Raw genomic sequence first — 19,944 nt, 5'->3', positions numbered from 1 at the left:
TTAAATATATTGTTGGTTGTTATTCATGCTTGTTTGCTTTATACTTCACGTTTGCTCAATTTAACTTTCAAATGTATTAGCATATGTGGAAGTTTAACAACGTAAATGCTGTAAAATATTGTTCATTGTTACCTGATAGCTAATTCCAATTTACATGTTAACAAATGGAATCTTACTGTAAATATTGCAAGTTCATTTAATACAATTCTAATATACACACAAACAAAAATATTTGTAATATGTGTAAATAGAGACTAGTGAAGGGACATATATTAGTAAATAACGAATGTTGTATCTGAATTTTTATGAATTCCTGAAAAGTTCTACATCCTAAATCTAAATCTAGGACTTAACCTCAAAATCCAGAAAAGTTCAACTAAATGCAAACTTTGTTGGCATGCAGTTTGAGTTGCAGAGCACAGGCATAACACTTTGGTAGGGAATAACGGTCACAAAAGAGTGGTTTTTCCATTTTATTTTCTCAACAGATGTCACATTTTTTCTTCCAAGGAGTACACATTTTTACATCCAAAAAAAGAGAGAAGACTTGGCTTTGTGCACGACAAAAGAGAGAAACAACAAGCATCCCAAAGTAAGCATGGGACTTGAAAGCGGTTTTGAAAGTGTTTCAAATATTTGAAGCCCCTCATGCTGTGTAAAGCTGTTCCTCTTTCCAGTTCAAACGTTTAGATGTGCGAGAGACGCTGACATCTTCAGCGAACGTACTGCATGCGGTCACAGATATGTGGTGCAGGGCTAAAAAAGAGGCTGCTGAGAGTGGGGAGAATTTGACAATTGACCTTTCCTCACTTTAGATTAGATTACTGGCTCCATTTCTCTTAACACAACTTTGCTGCGCTGATAATGCTCATAAACATGCGATTCCACATTGACACTTTTGGCTTAAACGCATTCGCACTTTCACAGAGAAAATGTTTCAGTCTCGTTGTGCATGGGTCTTGTTATATTCTTTTCTGAAGTAAACTCTTACTTTTTAGGGAAGCCTAAAGAAAACAAATTAGATTATATTATTTTTGCATCATTCATTACCTTAAATATGCTATTAGCGCCCGATACCATCACTGTACCATAGTATTTTGTTAGTGTTCATAGTCTGGTTGAAACAAATGAGCACAGCCATCTGCATTCAGCTTGGCAACGAATACAAAAAGAAAACTGGCTTTAAAGACTTCCCCTGGTTTGTCTGTGTTTGGGGCCCGTGAAGCATGAGTACAAGACATTTTTAGAAAGCTGACACGTAAAAAAACAGCTTTGTTAAAAGCGTTTGTTATCCATATCCTTATATAGTACTAATGTGTTTGTTAATGTGTGGAATTTGAGGTCAAAAATGGCCGCGGGTGTTTATAGTCTAGCAAAGTGTTTCTTTGTCAGACGCAGGATGAAGACTTCGCTCTTTTAAAGTGAGTTTGTTTGTTATTTAGAAGTAAAAGCATTTTAACTTGTTGCACTCAAGTGAGAGGAGAAAGAATGTTTGCTACAGTCTCATGTTTACAAGTCAAAACAAATACGACAGCTAAAAAACCAAAAAGGAAAAGTTCACGCAAATATTAAAATTTTGATTTAATTTACACGCCCTAAAATCTTCCCAAACTCATGTGGCATTCTTTCTAAAGTAGTTGTTTTTTGATCTGTTGATCACTTATTTGGGTTTGGAATGACATGAGGGTAGGTCAATACCAGAATTTATTTTTGGTGAACTGTTCCTTTAAAAATACAAAAACATATTAACACAGCTTTAACATAACAGCGTAAACTAGACAATGTAAGAAAATGTCTCTTCATGTTTTTTTTTTTCACAGCAAATAATCTCCTGTGCAGGACAGATGGGGTAGAGGAACAGAGGGATGTTTAAAACCTGTTTGAAGCATCTTTTAAGAGGCTGATTGGTTTCAGCTTCTCTAGGCACCTCTTAGGCACAGTCCCAGTGTCTCTGATCAGTGCAATTTGTTTCTGGACAAAAAAAAGTCCAGGCGTCCAGACATGACTTTTTGACTCCTGTCTACCACTTCCAGAGCCAGCTACACAATTAATGAGCTACCTTTAAAGAAACCGGCTTTCCAGCCTATCAACATTGTATTTAGTAATGTCTGGCCACTTCTCAGAGAGAAATTCTTGATATAGTCTGATATTTATGGTTATAAAAAGCAATTTAAGGAATCTGTAAAAAATGTTGATAGCAAATGCACCTGGTTTAAATACTGGCAGTCAGATTAAGCAATTGGCTGGGATGCATTAAAATGTTCACCAACCCACCAGAGTCTATCTAGTGTCTGCATTGCACCCGCCTGCAGGAGTCATGGAGCACATTGCCCTCTGTGGACTGGAGGTATGAATAGCTCAATATGGCTTTTACACATACATAGGTTTTGTACAAGCTACATTATTGTTGGCTGGACACTGTCCTTGTATTAAAGGTGCCTCGTATTCCACGGTATTTTGTACTAAAGATGGACAAGGGGTGATGTCGGGTTGTTTCGGATGTATCAGACCGTTCTCTGGATTTGTTTTCACTCCCTCTACCTCCAAAGGAGATGTCTCATGTAAGTCCACATCCACTGGAGCCTTGGGTCTCCTCCTGCGACAGATAACCACGACAGTAGCTACGATGGCCACAACCATCACCACCGCCACAGCTGCCACGATGGGTATGAGAGAGGAAGAAGGTTCGGTCCTGTCAACACTTGGCTCATGGAAGGAGGGTGGGATTCCTGCTGTGCGAGCCTCCATGCAGGCACTAACCGAAACATGGACAGGCTCTCCTAGAGGACTAGCACATACAGAATAGGTGCTATTTGGCTGTAACCCTCTAAGCGTGTATTCAGGGTAAGTTGGAGGCACATTCAGTTGTAATGGCCGTCGGTCGGGGCCTGACAAGTTTCGGTAGGTCAGACGGATTCCTCGGATGTGTGGTCGTGTGTGGATGTAACGATGAAGGTCTAATGAAATGGAAGTGCTGGTTATGTGAAGGGAGCTGATTGTGCTGGGCTGGACTGTAGCAATGGTCTCGATAGAAACTCTAGGTGAAGGTGGAGGAAGGAAGCTTGGATTTTGAATCTCACAGTAGAGTCCTGACATTGAAGGCGGACACAGGCAAACAACCTCCCCATTTGAGTCAAATACACATGTTCCCCCATTTAGACAGATATTGGAGGGGCATATAATGTCTTCTTCTTCAGAATCTTCTATGATGTCTCTGGGGAAGGCAGTGGTATGTGAAAGAGGAAAGCTATCTGTGTCTTTTGAGGGCTTCTCACTTGGTGGCGCCGGAGGAATGGCATGCGTTGTAACTGATGGTGTGGTGGAGTTTGTTGGCTTGCTTGTTGTACTGCTTGTCCCTGCGCTTGTTAACTCAATGGTGGTAGTGGGACAGCCAAAATCTTTATGTTCCAACTTTGCCAAAACCTTTCCTGAGGTTATTGGTGGAAAGTGGCAACGAGTCTCCTCCATTCTCAGCAGTTCTATTTGGGCATCTTTTACCCATGCTGGAAACCAGGCAAGTGGGCAAAGGCAGTTAAAGGGGTTTTCTGCTGCAGTGAGTTTCTCAAGTTTGGGAAAAAGGCCGAAGAAGCCCTCGGGGAAGCCTTGCAAATTAAGGTTGCTCAAGTCAAGCTCTAGTAAATTAGCCAAATTTTGGAAGTCTTCGTGTTTTAGGGAACCCAAGGGATTCCCAGTTAAATTGAGGTTTCGTAGACCTCCCATTACCTTTACTGTAGGTTGAAATTCTACAAGCAGGTTCTGGGAAACATCCAGAACATGTAGGTTCACCAGGCTGCTTAGCAGATCCTCATCCAGACTGGTCAACCGCAGTCCAGCTATTTTAAGAGACTCAAGGTGTGGTGTCTGTAAATCTTTAGGTCCAATAGGTGGGATACTATTATAACTAAGGTCCAAGTGGAGCAGCTTGGGCAGTTTCAAAGCTGGCAACACACTAATCTGATTCCCCTGTAGCTTCAGCTCCAGTAGATTCTCTAGTCCCTCAAATGCAGCTGGGTGAATGCTCTGAATGCGGTTGCTGTAGAGATACAGCCTTTCCAGGTTAACCAGTCCAGCAAAGCTGTCTTTGGAAATGTGGGTGATATGGTTGGAAGAGAGATCCAGGTTGTGTAGAGAGGAGAGTGGGCTGAACACCCCATCAGGGATTTCATTGACGGCATTCTGACTTAAGTCTAGCATTACAATCTCGCCAAGCTCTACAAAGTCCTGCTTTTGCAAGGTGATGATATTGTTCTGAAAGACGAAGATGTCCTTTGCGGATGATGGCAGGCCACGAGGCATGTTGCTCAAGTTCTGCTGGACACAGAAGATGGCAGTAACAGCAATGCATGAGCACTCTTGAGGACATCTGCTACTCAGAGATCCACACAGTAAGTGAAACAAGATGAGATGACACAGGGGAGATAATGGTCGCATCGCTGATTACTGTCTAGCCTTTGTGATTGAATCCTGAAATAGAGAAAAAAACAGAAACACAATGTCAAAATTTATATAGATGATCTTGTATTGTGTATATATATATATATATATATATATATATATATATATATATATATATATATATATATATATATATATATATATATATATATATGAGTTTATACGTTTTTGGGCTTTTGAAATGGGTGTCCAGTCCAAAGCCTGAATGATTACTGTCCTGTCCAGTTCTGTGGAGCCCTAATTAAACACACCTGAAACAGCACACAAAGGTTTTCAGGGCCTCTACCCTAAGCTTTCAGTGATGGAGCAGATTGGGGCCCCCGCGAACAAGGCTGGACATCCCTGCCCTATGTGGATCATGGTAATATTAATAATAAACATTTTAGTGTTTTATGTTCATATGATTCTCCATGCTAAACCATTTTGGTACTTTTTTGGGACCATGCAAAATGTAAAAAAAAATTTGTCCTGAAGCAAAAGTTTTTATATTTTTTTACATGGCTTACAAACAGAAAATGGCACACTTGAAGCATTTGTCAATGCTTTGAAACTACGTCCTTACACAGAGAAAAAAACAACCATCCTATAGGGCAATCTTTTAGTTGTGATGACCAGAATTGTCATCTGCAATGCAACTTTAATATTTAAATTACTCTGCAGCTAAAAAAAACAAAGCTTCGACTGAAATGATGTGGCGGAATGTTTGTTTTTGAGTTATCAGTGTATTAGTCACTGATGCCTCCTTAGTAAGGATCAATACATAGGTGCATGACTCTCTGCATTATAATTAAGGGTTGCTTCATTGTGTGGCTAAAAAAACTTTTATTTTCCTTCAGCATTTTTAAGAACATCCAACAATGGCTGTGGTATATGGCCCCGCTGACCGAATGTCTGTTGACCTGCCTTGCACTAAGTTTCACTCTTTCCACTGTTTGCTTAATGAGTTCATCTCAGACCTCATCCCAAAATATCAGAGCAGCCCACCCAGCGTTTCAACGCCCAGAACACACACAAACCTGGAGATTATTCACTGACACAACTGAGAATGTCTACACATAAGTAGCTTTCTAAACTCTAAAAAATGCTAGCTTAAGTGGTACAAGTGGTGCCCCTTAATTTTCAATGAAAGTCCTTGTGTTATTTTGTGTGTGTCCCTTTTTGTTGATTGTTCAACAATCTCTTTGATTTTCTATTGAACAAAGGCCTAGGCCAAGCCTCTGCCATCTTCTTCACTGCTGAGATAACAATGTGTATGTTTGTGAGTACAAAGAATAGTTTACTGTTCCAACAAGAGTCCTGGCTGCTAAAGGGCCAGTCTATTGAGGGAGATGAACAACCATTCGTTTGCCAGGTACACTCACTCTTTTCATCCTTTTTTTCTGTCCGAGTTTCCTTTTGTGAGCCTCTTTTTCTCACATCAACCATTTATCTTTATTCTCTGCCCCTTCGTTCCCTCCTCCTGTTGAAGGGCAATGGTTTGGTTATTAGGAACGCTTGTGATTATATTTGCTCACTCTGTTTTGCTTTAATCTGATCTGATAGAAGAAGCCTGTTTGACTCTCTTGTGTTTTGGAACATGATATCTACTTATTAGCTGGTCCAAGCTAGCCATTGGCTGGTCGACCATGCATCACTTTCCAAAAATAAGCTTGACCAGCTAGTTTGTTACCAGTATAAATTGGTCTACCCACTGGGATTATATAGAATTCTGTGACCATGCAACAAATGTGAACAGCTTAAGCTCGACTTTCCTGCAGGGATGGGAAGGAGAGTGAGTATGCATGAGTTTGCCTTATAATTAGATGAGCTGCCATTCAATTTGGTCCAATTATTAAAATTGTAATTATTCTACTGATTCATTTTAGTCAGATAATTCATCTTTTGATTTCCCCCTCCAGCTTATTTGATATACATTAGCCAGCATTTGAAGTGGATCAAAACCTTTCATCAAAGTTGTACTAAAACCTAATCTCAAAATGCGGTCTTGTCTTAGGACAACTTTATTGAACTTTTTTGAACCACTTCAGATGTTAACTACTGTATATTTCGTTTCAGATGTTTTAGTCACTGTACTTTCAGCTGCAATTTTAAACACCTCTTGTGTGTTTTGGCTTTCCATTCCATCTTCCTTCTTGCACTATGATGTGTTTGGACTCTCTGCAGGTTGCTTGACTTTTGAACAGAAACTAAAGCTTTCATTAAAGAGGGTTGCTACCTTCCCGTCTTGTCTCTCCTGTCTTCTCTCGCCCTCCTTCCATTCTCCCTTTCTTCTCTGGCGTATGCACAATCCCACCGGCACGGCAGGAATTTTGCAATAACCCTAAAAATCCATCTTCATCACAGGAAGGCATGGGGCCCCCTAAGGGTTTGACATTTCTCTCTCTCACTCTTTCTTTATTTGTTTCAGGGTTCATGTACTCGTTTGCCAATCTTCTGTCAGAACTGATTGCATGAAAACAGGTTTGACAAGGATGGCATGAGGAGCAGAATGAGGTCACAGGTGAAACAGACCTGAATGTCATCAAGACTTTTGTTTTCTTTATAGGTCACACATCAGTGTGATCTTAATGTTAGTCATTGATTTATGCTATTTATAAAGGGACTGTTGGAGACAGTTTCAAGCAAACAAAGTAAAAAGGTGTTTTGGACGCCACTGAATTTCTATGTATGGACAAAATTAAAATTACTTATGGAATTATGGTTTAAATATGGATGTTTTTCTTAAAAAATTGAATTGATTTACTCCAAAAGGCCTTTTTATGATTGATTTATGCACTTTCATTCAACATTTTTAAATATATCTCAGACTGTATTCATCAGAAAGAAGGAAGTCATATACTTATGATTTCTTAAGGGTGAGTAAATCAGGGGGCAATTTAAATTTTTGGGTAAACTAGCCCTTTGAAATTAACTCAGTTTGATGATTTATTACACTAGCGTCTATTAGAGTCAACGTGAACACGGTGAACAGCGGCATGCTTACACACACCCAAAAATCAACACACAGGTATCACTCCAGCACACACATACACACTCCCTCTGGGTTTGGCTCAGCATTGTTTTATTTATAAGCCATGAATGATGAATGAATGCCCAGCTGAATGAGAAATCAAATAAACATCCGTTTGTATTCCTATTAGGCTTCTCATTACTTCTGACAAGAATGATTTTTAATTAGTGAGTGATGAGAGAGAGGGCTTTACAAACTGGAAAGACACAATTAGAGATACCTCAAATGGCCCCCTTTCTTTTCTTTTTCATCCTCTATCCTTCCTTTAAAACCTGCTGTTGAATGGCAAAGTTCTAAATAAATAACAGAAACCGAAAGCTAATGAGTCCAGAGACAGCCTTTTTGGGGAATTAAAGTGTTATGGTGCTGCTGTTAATGAACATTTGTAAACAAAATAATTGGTAGTTAGCTGTTAGCCTAGTTCAGTTACAGTTTCATACTCTATATCTATACATGATATTTTAATTCAGAGATACTAAATAAAACATACCCTTGAGTACTCAATGTTGGTAGATTGTGGTAGATAAGTTTTCTATACATTCATGACAACCAACTAATATTTAAGTATTTAGCTACAGCGTTTGAAGTTAGCTTTTGATAGCCTATAGCTAGTCGTATAAGCTAACTGCGAATTAGCAGTTGTGTTGTTAACTATATTTAGCTACAAATTTATTAGTAGCTTGTAGTATAGCTAAATATTTTGGTAGTAGTATAGCTAACTGTGTAATGCTAATAATTTAACCGACAACTTATTCTTAGCTCAGCAGTTGACCTGTTGTATAAATGTGGGGCACACACACAAACACTCATACTTTCAAGCTCTCACATTTACTAGTACGGAAAGAGGTGTGAATTTGTGTTTCTTTAAATAACGTACTTGTAAATGCTACTTTCCTGAGATTACTCAGCCACACGCACACACATATTGACACAGAGATAAATACACATTTCCGTCAGCAGCTCTTAAGCACAGCTGGATTGTGTTACCCAGAATGCATCGCAACGTTCTCTCCGGGTGACAGCGCACTCCCATTAAGTAACTGTTTTGCGATTAGGGTAGGGGGAGGATTTCAGGGAGGGAAACTAAAAGAGAAACAGGCATGTGCAGTTAAATGTGGATTCTGTACGAGTGCGCACATGCCTGTAAGCAGCTGTTTGTGTTTACGCATGCTTGAATCGAGCTCGTGAACATGTGGCTGATTTCAAATACGAAACAGATTCATCAGAGCAACTGTGATTTTTCCTTATGCTTCCCTTCAGCCACAACAGAAGCTTCTAAAGCAGAGCAAGTGCCAAGTCTTAGCACTAAAATCACAAATAAGATCTATTCAGTATTTTAACTCTTTCTCCCTTAGATTTCAGTGAGACTAAACGCAAAGAAAACAGAAACTACAAATCCGAAACCAAACGATCTGAGCTCTGTTATCTACATTAAATTTGTTGTGCTAGCTTACTGTACGTCAAAGTTTGCAACCCATCTTTTTTGGGAGGATTTTAAACACTGGGAATTGAAAAGTAACCTTTAGGATTTAAGAAAGCTTTAGTATAAGATTCAAAGTCCTAGTAATATAATTGTTGTAATAGATAATTTTATATTACAAATATATAATTGTTTAAATGAATTCATACAATAAAATATTATATACAAATATTTTAAATAATAATAATTTTCATGAAATATAGCAATAATGGCATTTTGTGAATCTTATGCTTTATTAAAAAAGATAAAAATCATATGTGCCGAAATGTTATCTTCAAAAGCCCAACTCAAGAATGAGCTAAAACGTTTCTTTTTTTTTAAAAAAAAAAAGATTAATTAACTTAATTTAAGAAAACCCAAGGTTGTGCAGGATTTTTCTTTTTTTTTCCTTATTAAAGGGTAGGTTCACTGATTTTAACTAGCTTTGCATTCCCAGAAACAGAAAAAAATATTGCTCATTTCAGTAACAACGGTGTATCAGATGTTTCTCCTGAAATTTTTAAGAAAAAAGGTTGCATGACTAACACACTAGAAGTCCAAAATAAGAATTGTCTGTTATGGATAACATGGTCTATATTATCTTGCTTTTTTTGGTACATTGGGTTTATTTTAATAGGCAGAACATCAAGAGGAGAGACAGGAAACAGTAGGAGAGGTGAGAAGAGAACAGAGGTAGGAAAGTACCTTTAGCTGGGACTTATGTACAGTTGTGCCATCGTTTGATCTGCTGACTACAAAGCTTACTTTACGCTCAGGACACTCAGGGCTGCTTCTCTTAAATGTCTCATTTAGATATCAGCGTTGTCTTCAGATGTCTTACTAAAACCATGCGATACAAATGTGAGAGATCCAGAGCATCTAGCTAAGGGGGAAAATATGATCATATGAAAAAATGAGTGTGTGATGTTATTGAGATCTCTTCTAAACTTTGGAGTAGATGAATGTGAGAGTCTCCAGTGGAGGAGAAAATCTAAGCACAGGGTAAGATGATGACGATGAGATTTCTTCCAAAACTTTAAAGGAGACCATTGTGAGAGTGTTAGAGATTTTGCCTCAGGAGACAAGCGTGAGAAGCAAGAAAATCCACGGATGTTAAAGTAAAGTAGGTTAGGAAATATTTGTGGCGTTAAAGAGAATGACTCTAGATTTTTTGTTATAATGCTAGTAGAATAAGTATGAGTCTTTAAAATGTTTCATGCAGTGGACTTTTGACAAACTCCAGGGCTCCAGAGACAAAGTGCATCATTGACTGATTACTTTTTATTACCGTTTCATCGCTCTGTTTTCTCTATATTATTGCAGCATCAATTTAAAGACGCTAATGTAATTTATTACGTTACAATGTCAAGGACTCAAATTTCTTTGGACCATTATTAAATACCCATAATTAGCTCGGCTTCACAAGCAGTTTCGCCCCAAAACAATAACACAAACTCACACATACTTCCAGGCCTCCAGACAAACACATTCTCAAATACGCACGAAAGACATTAAAAAGGCGGAGAGTGGCTTAAACCAGACTAAGTGCAATCAAGGTAGGCCGTCCTCCCCCAACTTCGCCCAGGGCCTTCAGGCGGTTCATGTTACAATCTACTCTGGGTGCATGTGCACACCTGCTAGCCATGCACATCGACGGAGACACTGCGTTTCTGTGTGAAACGTGAGAAACTTAACAAGACAAAAGACCAAAGTAGACCAACTTACACATGCCGCTGACACACGCCAGCCTGTCATATACTGTTACAAAAGCTCCTATCTATCTATCTATCTATCTATCTATCTATCTATCTATCTATCTATCTATCTATCTATCTATCACGTAGTAAACTATGCCCGGACACTGTAGTATGTCTAGTACGCAAAGCATTTTAAGACGGGTGTGTTTATGAAAGAAGTCATGAGCTGTTCTTAGCATCCCTTTGTGTTGCACATTTCTTTCTGAAGGGCTGCATTTGAAAGGTCAGTGCGTTCGCGACTTTAATATGTTGCTGCTATGACTAGCATGCTGTTAGGTGGCATAATCTAAAGCCGCGGCGTTGCGAGTGAATGATTCATATTTGATCCCTGTCTCTCTTTTTATGAGCGTGCAATACAAAAAGTTTTTTTTTCGTTTTTTTTACGATTCCATAAAACGTGATGAATGTTGTTCAGAAACCCATAGACAGTGAGACTTTAGTTTCGTAATCCATTGAGCCAAGAGGTCATTTGCTAGTTAATTACTTTTTTATTTTATTATAAGAATAAAGTTGTATTTTTCAAAAGCACATGTTATTTTTATAATGTTATTGTTATAAAATGCTCTAAATCTACTGTAATTAGTTAATCGGTTACTTGAAATACATATTAAAATTCTTTATATATATTATTAACTATTATATATATATATAAAATTCCATTTATCAGAATAAAATTTGCAATCAATCATTGATCTGTTTACAAATGGTAGACTGCTTTTGAATTGTGTTTTGACAAATGAAGAGTGAGGGAGGACTTTTTGCACTTGTCTATACATGTCTCTCTCTCTCTCTCTCTCTTTCTCTCTCTCTCTCTCTCTCTCTCTCCCTCTCTCTTTCTCTCTCTCTCTCTCTCTCTCTCTCTCTCTCTCTCTGTGCAGATTTAGGTTCAGGACAGGTTCCTTGTAGTTTTAAAGCTGTCTGGTTACCTTCAGATTAAATCTGTGTGTAATAGAGTGAATCATAACAGCTTTCACCTTGACATTTATCAAAGAAAAACAAACACACACACACACACACACACACACACCATACAAGCAAAGCTATCTCATCACTTGTACACCTGCTAAACACATTCAGCAGCAAGTTAAGCAAGTTAACAAATTCTTTTTTGTTACTCGGTGTACTACATAACACATAATAGGTGTCGAAACGTTGCTGGTCTGACTCCATAGACCTTAATGCCATGACTCATACAAAAGTACACAGATTTCAGGCGCTGGTGTCAGTCACCAGTCATAGACTCGACAGTTAAATGATCTGTTTAATATCGATCTGCAGTCAAAGAGTCAGGCAGACGTTTACTGCACACTGCATAGGTGCGAAAAACATCAGTGCGAGAGGAAGAGAGCGAGAGGGAAATTTAAGTAAACCAAAACCAACTATTTCCTGGAAAAGAGCAGTTTTACATCACATTCGTTTTGATCTGAATGTGAATCGAACCTAAAGTTGAACATGAAGTTAAATAAACAATAAAATCAGAGCTAAACATAAAAATGACTGCAGGGAAAACATTCATTTGAATCTGAATATGAAGCTGATGGATGCGAACGAGAAGTGAATTTAGCGGATGCTCTGCAGCGAATGGGTGCCGTCAGAATGAAAGTCCATCACGATAATCAATTCATGTCTTTTTGTTTTATGTTTTATGTTTTATGTAAAGTTGCATGTTTGTAAAAAACAAATTAGTTTTTTTAACTTCAACTGTTGCTTCCAGCAAAAATAGACAGTGCTTTATCCATATTTCCATATCCAGTGAAAACATCAGTCTGTCTGACTCAGGAGAGAAATATGCACAGATCAAGCACAGTTTACACAGAAAACTGCATTTTCATGAGAGGGCAACGGGGGTTTATGAATCACAGACTTTTAACCGGTAGAGACAGTTAAAATCATCTTGATGGATTTGTTTCTTTAAAAAACACAGCTTCCCTTATTGTTATCAGCTGTTTGTTATATATTTATTTAGTCATCGAATAACAATGTTACATTTACATCAAATAAAAATAACTTTATATAACTTTATTATATTCACAAGTATGCACATAATAAACAAACCTATAAATCAATAATAAATTAATTTAATTTAACTTCTCCTTCCCATTCAAAAGACACTTTTAAGTTACAATCCATTGCATAAGGTAACAGAATTCCTTAGTTTTTATCAGCAGTTTGGATTCCGACGGCACCCATTCACTGCAGAGGATACACTGGTGAACATGTGATGCAATGCTAAATTTCTCCAAAACTCTTCTACATCTAGGATATTTAGTTTTTACCATTTCGCAGGTGAACTAACCTTCAATGTGAATTTGAATACGAATTTAGTGCGCCAGTAAGTTGAAAGAAATTTATTTGAGTGCAAAAAAGAGAAAACTCCTGGCTGGGACGTGCTGGAACAAATCGCCCCACCGCCCCCTTCTTGCCCCACAGGGGGTGTCCTGTCTTCTGACCAGCTGTGTCAGCTTGAGTGTTTTCTGTGTGAGGGGCTCTAAAAGACTTCAGTCTCTCTTCAGACCAAATCTGAAATACTGTACGTTTCTGCACGATTAATCAAATAATCACATTTGTGAGCATATGATCCCCTTTTGTTGAAAAGGTCAGATGCTCTTTACGCAAAAGTCAGCTCATGCGATTTAAATGCCTTTAAAACAAAAGGGCAGCAAACCAAATACTACAAAATGAACACAAAAGCGCTGTTTGGAGCTCGACGCCTCAGTCCTGAATCACACAGTGGATCTATTTACAACCGACAGCCCGTTAAAACAAATAAACGAATGTGATACCAGACTCGGTTCAACTCCAGTGATGATGAGGTATGCTGGAACGAGACCGAATCAATTTCCCTGCCTGTCCCGACCTGTCTGTACCACGCTCTGTGACACTGGGGCTCCCCGGGAGAACATTTACCTCCTTTGAATGATGTAGCTGTTGCTTGTAATGTGTAGACATGGTTTAAGCGTGGCTAAAGTAACTAAATACTATAGGCAAGTTCTCTGTCGCTCTCCAGCACACTGATCTGTTTGTGTGCCGCTGCAGCTCACTGAAAAGCAATGAAAGACAGTCCAATGCAATGTGTGTGTATGTGTGTGTGTGTGTGTGTGTGTTTAAAGGCTTATCTGATCCTGGCCTGGCAGTCTGCTGATGAATCTGTTCTGAGAGCATTCAGTTTTGGCACTGATCAATTAAAGTGTACAAGTGACCTCGGTGTGACTCTGTCAGTGTTCGTGACTTTGTCGTGTGAATATGCAGAGGGATTAGCCAACCATAATAGATGTCACTTAGATCTCAAAGGGATATTTCTGTCATCGTTTACTCATAATTTCACTTCTGTGGAAGGAGCTTTTTCTTAATACTGTGAAAGTCAGTGGGGTCAACTTATTTTGTGTTCTACAGAAATGATACATCGTTGAAAGATGTCTATTATGCTGAGCAATGCTTCAATTACTATTAGAAAAACAGTAATATTGTGAAATATGTATATATTAGTGCGGTTAAACAATTAATCACGATAAATTCTATCAAATAAATGCAGCATTTGTCGTATACAGATATGCTGTGTATATTTATTATGTATATATAAATACAAACACATGCATGTATACATTTACAAAATAAAAATGTTTACAAATTAAATATGTTTATATATATTATAAAATTTAAGGAATTATATATATATATATATATATATATATATATATATATATATATATACATACATAAATTGTATTTGCATATATAGTTTTTAAAATTATATACTGTATGTTTATTTTATATATAAATATAAATATACATATGTATATACTGTAAACAGAAACCTTTATTTTGGATGTAATCGATAACAATTAATCATTTAAAAATACTTACATTTAAAATATTTTTTTTTTGTAATTTATTTAAAGCTAAATCACTTTAGTCTTCATTGTGACTGAGCCTTGATTTATTCAGGATTATTTGATGAGTAGAAAAAAAGAAAATCATTTATTTGAAATAAAAGTTATTCACTTTTGATCATTTTAATTGATAAAAAATGTTAATGACTTTTTGAATGCATTAAGTATTTTTGAGTATCGTCTTTACCAGTCATGTGCATATATTTAGTATGTTTGTATTATAACTCACTGTTGCAGCTTTAATGTAACACATGGTGCAGCCAAAGTAATCAAAGAAGCAGATCCCTTTGATCAAACAGCATTCTCCTGAGTAACTGCGTTTGAAGGACGGCAGACGGATGTTTGCTGTTCTTGACTTGTGAAAACCTGAACACCACCCAACAGATGCAGCCAAAGGCCATAACTCTGTCCTCAAGCGAATAACAAGATGTTACAGTTTACATTCAGAAAGACAGAAAAAAGATTTTAAAAGAGTGGAAGATGTTCCCAGTGCACCTGAGAGACATTATACTTGCAGAGTAAGTATCCTTAAAGGCAAATTGCGTAATTTCCTCCTCAGAAACTGCGCGACAATGCCTGTTTTCAAACAGGTTTCCTCAGTTTATCTTCTATTGGTTGGATAAACAGATAGCGCCACCCCAAACTCAAGCTATTGGCTGTTGAGTAGATGTTTTGAATCCTCACTTCTTGGGGCTTTTGTATATCTGTCTCCGCATATTAAGGATGTGTTTTTGTGTAGCATCCCGTCATATTCAAGCTTATTTCTAAACAAAGTTCTGACCTCTGTTATGTGTGTGTTTATTTTTCTTTGTTTCTCTTGGCATTGGCTCTTGCCTTCACTCTGCTCGTGATCGCACACAGAGCGGGGCTACAATCTAAACTCTGTTTTTACAAGTGGACACCATGGCAGAACATACATAAAATAAATCCTAAAAGCCACATCATGAGATAAAACAGTACTTGAGCTTTTCTTCACCAGTCTTCCTTATCTATCGTCAGCAGTGGTGGGGAAGCTTACATTTAAGATGGATTGTTATTAGATATAACTACATTTTCTTACATTTGAGGTTTATATTAGATGTGATTGCAATAAAAAAAAAACATTTAGTTCAATATAATGCCTGTTAAGCTACTGAAAATGATACTTTCAGTTATTTCAAACAAACCCTATGTATAGATAGATAGATAGATTTTTGAGGTAAAATATGAATCAAATGTGTTAAACAGTAGCTAAAAGCATAAATAAAGAACTAAAAGAATAATAATAGTAATAATAAAGGGCATACAAGGGCCAGGAAATACACTGAACGGGTTCTGAACTGACTCTAGTAAAGTTGAATGATGTCCCATTGTTTTACGCTTAATGCTCCTGTATTGCAACTCGCTGTTTACCCAACACTTCAAGGAGGAAGAAACCAAAAGGAAAATCAAATCCCAGTCTTAGTAGGAGGGCTCACGTTTTGGCAGTCAGTACTGCAACAGATTTTTGCGATTTTGAGTGATCGGTATAATACAAACAAGAAGTGACGTGTTTCTAGAGTTTCCATCTGACCTTTAACAACAGCCAGAGTCGCACTCAAGACACAAAAGCACCAATCTTCGCAATCAAAGTGTTTCTATCTAAATAACCCTCAGATGTCAGACGCTTGACTCTACCCTGGACTAATTAAGGCCACTCTTAACTTAGCATCTGCATACACTTATGTCTTAACGTCCATCATGCAGTTATTAACTGTGACTGGGAAGCTCCTTTTTGAGATACTCCCCTATTTAGTTGTCATGGTGGCATGACCCAAGCACTTATTAGCTGACCCTTGGGATTAGTCCAAGCCTGGCCAGGGGGGGGGTTAAGCCTTCACCTCCGAATGCCCACTATATAACATCCCACAAGTCCCTTTAATTAAATTGCTGAGACACCGCGTCAGGAATGTTTGCCTTTGCTTTTTGCTTGCTCTCCTTCTATATATCTGTCTTTGCTTTTCTCATACGCTCATCCCTCCTTCGTAGTCTAAGTGCCCCCTTCGTGTTTGCCTCTCCCTAACGATGACTGGCAGCCTGCCAGCCGATCTCTAAGTCGGACTAAAACGAGAAGAACGTGTTAACACGTTTACTCCAGTTATTATCACACATTACATAAGGAATGCAGCCCAGATTACTAATGACGGATCAGATTTTACTCGCAGCTGGGTTCTTGGTCTGCTTTGACGTCATTCATAAACAATATCTCACTAAACAAGCAAATAATATCTTGGGTTTTCTGCTCAAAGGGTCAGCTGAGTGCAGCACGAATGCGTGCTTATGCAATCTGTTAAACTGTTGAAACTTCATCTGCACACAGCCAAAAAAATAAAGGTTCTTCAAAGCAATCTCAAGTCTTTCTAGAAGAGTATATTAAGTTCTTGAGAAGCTTATGTGGTTCTGATGGTTGACGATTAAAATAGTTTATAGGATCTTTAGACCAGCATATTGGTTTCTGAGCTCCTGCCAGCAAAATATGGTTTTCTAAAGGACTTGCTGATGATTAAAAAGCTCTTTAGAGAGTGTGCACTCTTAAAAACAGGTTCTTTGTTGGTTCTTTATTCTATCAAGAATCTTTAACCACCTTTGGATCTCTCCACTGCGCAAGAAAGTGAAAAATGTTCTTCACAACAAGAAAAGTGGTTATTTTAAGAACTGTTCACTGTGAGGTTCTTCGGAAAAGCAAAAGAGAGATTTTCTTCTTAGGTATTGTTGTGAAAAACCCCTGTTGGAGACTTAATTTTTAAGACTGTGTGCTAAAACCTGTATAAAATGCAGCAATTCATGAAAAATACACCTCACACGTTGTCATAATCTGCTGGGTATTTAAAGGTTATGACCATTTCAGCATCCCCTTCAGACTTCTAACCAACCACTGAGCAAAGAGACTGGCATTCAGCTGAGGAGGATTACCAGAACTATTCAGAATCACTAAAATGAATGACCAAAATCTCAGCATGTCACTCAACCCTTGCTGTAAAGCACTTCTTATTGGAGTCCTCCACAAAACTTTCTTCTCAGTTGTTAAGGTGTCTTTGAAGCAACAAAGATAATGGAATTATATGATAATGGAATGGAATTATATGATAATGGGATGGAATTATATGATAATGGAATGGAGCATGATTACTTTACACCTCGTGTACCGTTTAATCCCTTTACATGACTTAAATTAATAACAAAACAAAATGTTATGATACTTTGTTGATGGTCTTGCGCAATGCTGTCTTGTGGCGTCCCGGCGCTGTTTATGTGACGTGATGTCTATTTGTGCTGTCTAAAAGTGATGCTGATTGATAGCACTTTGTTTTATAGATCTACCGACCGTTAATGAACAACTTTTGTGGGTTTCTCCTCAGAAGAACACGACAAACGTTGAATCAGACTTTGTGGTTAAAAGCACAAAGCGGTGCTTCTGCAATCTGTTCACACATGCACAAAAGTAAAACCATGCAAACCATAATTGAGGATGTCAGCCTCAAAACAAACCACCATATGTGTATGTAGGCTACGTGATACATAATACAGCCTAATTCTTAAAAGTGTTGTTGTAGGTTACTTTCTAATGACTTCCTGACTCGCTATTAAGATTTGTCGCATCAAACTAGCATGCATTCCTTTTGTTTCATTGTGTGTGTGTGTGTGTGTGTGTGTGTGTGTGTGTGTGTGTGTGTGTGTGTGTGTGTGTGTGTGTGTGTTTATTACGAAGAAGATAGGGGAAGTTGCTTTAGTAATTCACCACCATTCATCACCGACCGAGCAGTTCATGCACAACATGATATATTGACACGGGCTACCTGGTACGAAGCGCATAACTTTAACGCAGACGTGCTTTAGTGAAGCCACTTTGATAGCTCATGAGACTAGGTAAAAAAATAATAAAAAAAATAATAATAATAATAATATATATATATATATATATATATATATATATATATATATATATATATATATATATATATATATAAAATTAGGCTTAAGCAAATGTTTCAGAATTAAAAGCGAATTCAATATTATTATTATTTCCAGAGTAACACGCTGAAATGTTCTGTGCAACCCGTTTACATCTATTTAAGTACCCATGAAAACAGCCTGCATTAAATTATTTTGAATGTTTACATTCTGTCATTCAGCGAGTATGATTAGCTGCAGCGCTTACCCGTAAAACGCGCGTTGTTTTATCCACAAAAGTAGCGCGATCAAAGAACGACGTTCAGGACTCTTGCGCGGTCACTCATCGGGCAGGAACAGTGTCTCCTGAAGGGAAGTTGCGGCATACATCACCATACGGCGCGCACACGGAGCCTCCCCGTTCCGTACAGGTTGCGTCCAGGCAGACGTCTGAGCTTCAGGAACGCGACGGTGTTTTTACTGAATGGCAGGAGCGCAACACCTCCGGAGTTTTAGGAAGGAGGAGCGAAGCTGTCCAGGCTTGACACAACTCTCCGTCGCCAGGCTGTGGTGACAAGGGGTATGTTCCCAACAACACACCATACTAGAAACCATAACCTAACGCCACCATGCGTATATGCGGTAGTTTGTAATGTAACGTTTCTTTAATCCGCGTCACATTATTTCGCGGGCAAAACACGTCATTGCTTATTCTCAGTATAGAGGACGAAGCACACGTTTCCCTTATACTCTTTTTTCTTATAGTAAAAGTGTAGTAACCGTCTCTCTCTCTCTCTCTCTCTCTCTCTCTCTCTCTCTCTCTCTCTCTCTCTCTCTCTCTGTGTGTGTATTAAATAGCTATCATTACATTAACACGGTTTCTTAACCCTTAATTTCCGTAATCACCATTGCAGAATTCGCGCCAAAATCTGAGGAAACCCCTGCGAAAAATTATCTGTATACCTAATTCGAACTGTTCCTTAGTTGCAGTTTTTACAGTAAAAACAGTAATTTTCGATATCGATACTAGCAGTAGCCTATTTTAGGAAATTGTTTACATTCAACTTTGTTGTTGCAGCTCATTTTTGATATTTTAGTTATTTTTCTGCTTTTCTCGCTTTTTACTTGTCGCGTTAAGCTCAAAGATCCGTCGCTTAACTTGCATTAGTGCGAAAACGGTTATTTATAGCTTGCGTCTTGGGAAAACATCAATGGTGTCACAGTACACTTCCCGACATTCACCCCAAGTAGCTCCCACACCAGCGCCAAGTGCCCTACCAGGACTCGAACTTGTCAAATATTTTATTTTAATGCAACATCACAATGCTGTATTTAGCGAACGGTGATGTGAAAAACATCTCTTTGAGTTAGACTGGCTGATGGCCAGCAAAGCGAGACGCATATGACTGTTGCAACGCATAGCAGTTTTTAATTAGTTTTCGAGAGATGAATTTCACTCCTCCC

General features: G+C 38.1%; 1 protein-coding gene across 1 annotated transcript; it reads right to left on the bottom strand.

The window, feature by feature from the left end:
* Nucleotides 1-460: 460 nt before the first annotated feature.
* On the bottom strand, nucleotides 461-19,233 carry vasna (vasorin a). The gene is made up of 2 exons (XM_043223457.1): nucleotides 18,749-19,233; nucleotides 461-4,464 (listed from the first exon to the last, which is right to left on the bottom strand). The coding sequence occupies exon 2, from the start codon at nucleotides 4,429-4,431 to the stop codon at nucleotides 2,371-2,373; it is 2,061 nt and encodes a 686-aa protein (XP_043079392.1). The 5' UTR covers nucleotides 4,432-4,464; nucleotides 18,749-19,233; the 3' UTR covers nucleotides 461-2,370.
* Between the last annotated feature and the right edge of the window lie 711 nt (nucleotides 19,234-19,944).

Source organism: Puntigrus tetrazona, chromosome 22 (genome assembly GCF_018831695.1).
Source record: "Puntigrus tetrazona isolate hp1 chromosome 22, ASM1883169v1, whole genome shotgun sequence".
Taxonomy (NCBI): Eukaryota; Metazoa; Chordata; class Actinopteri; order Cypriniformes; family Cyprinidae; genus Puntigrus; species Puntigrus tetrazona.
This window is presented reverse-complemented; position numbering and strand designations above follow the sequence as displayed.

Coding starts and splice junctions, on each gene's coding strand:
- vasna (XM_043223457.1), bottom strand. CDS start 4,431: ATGCGACCATTATCTCCCCTGTGTCATCTCATCTTGTTTCACTTACTG.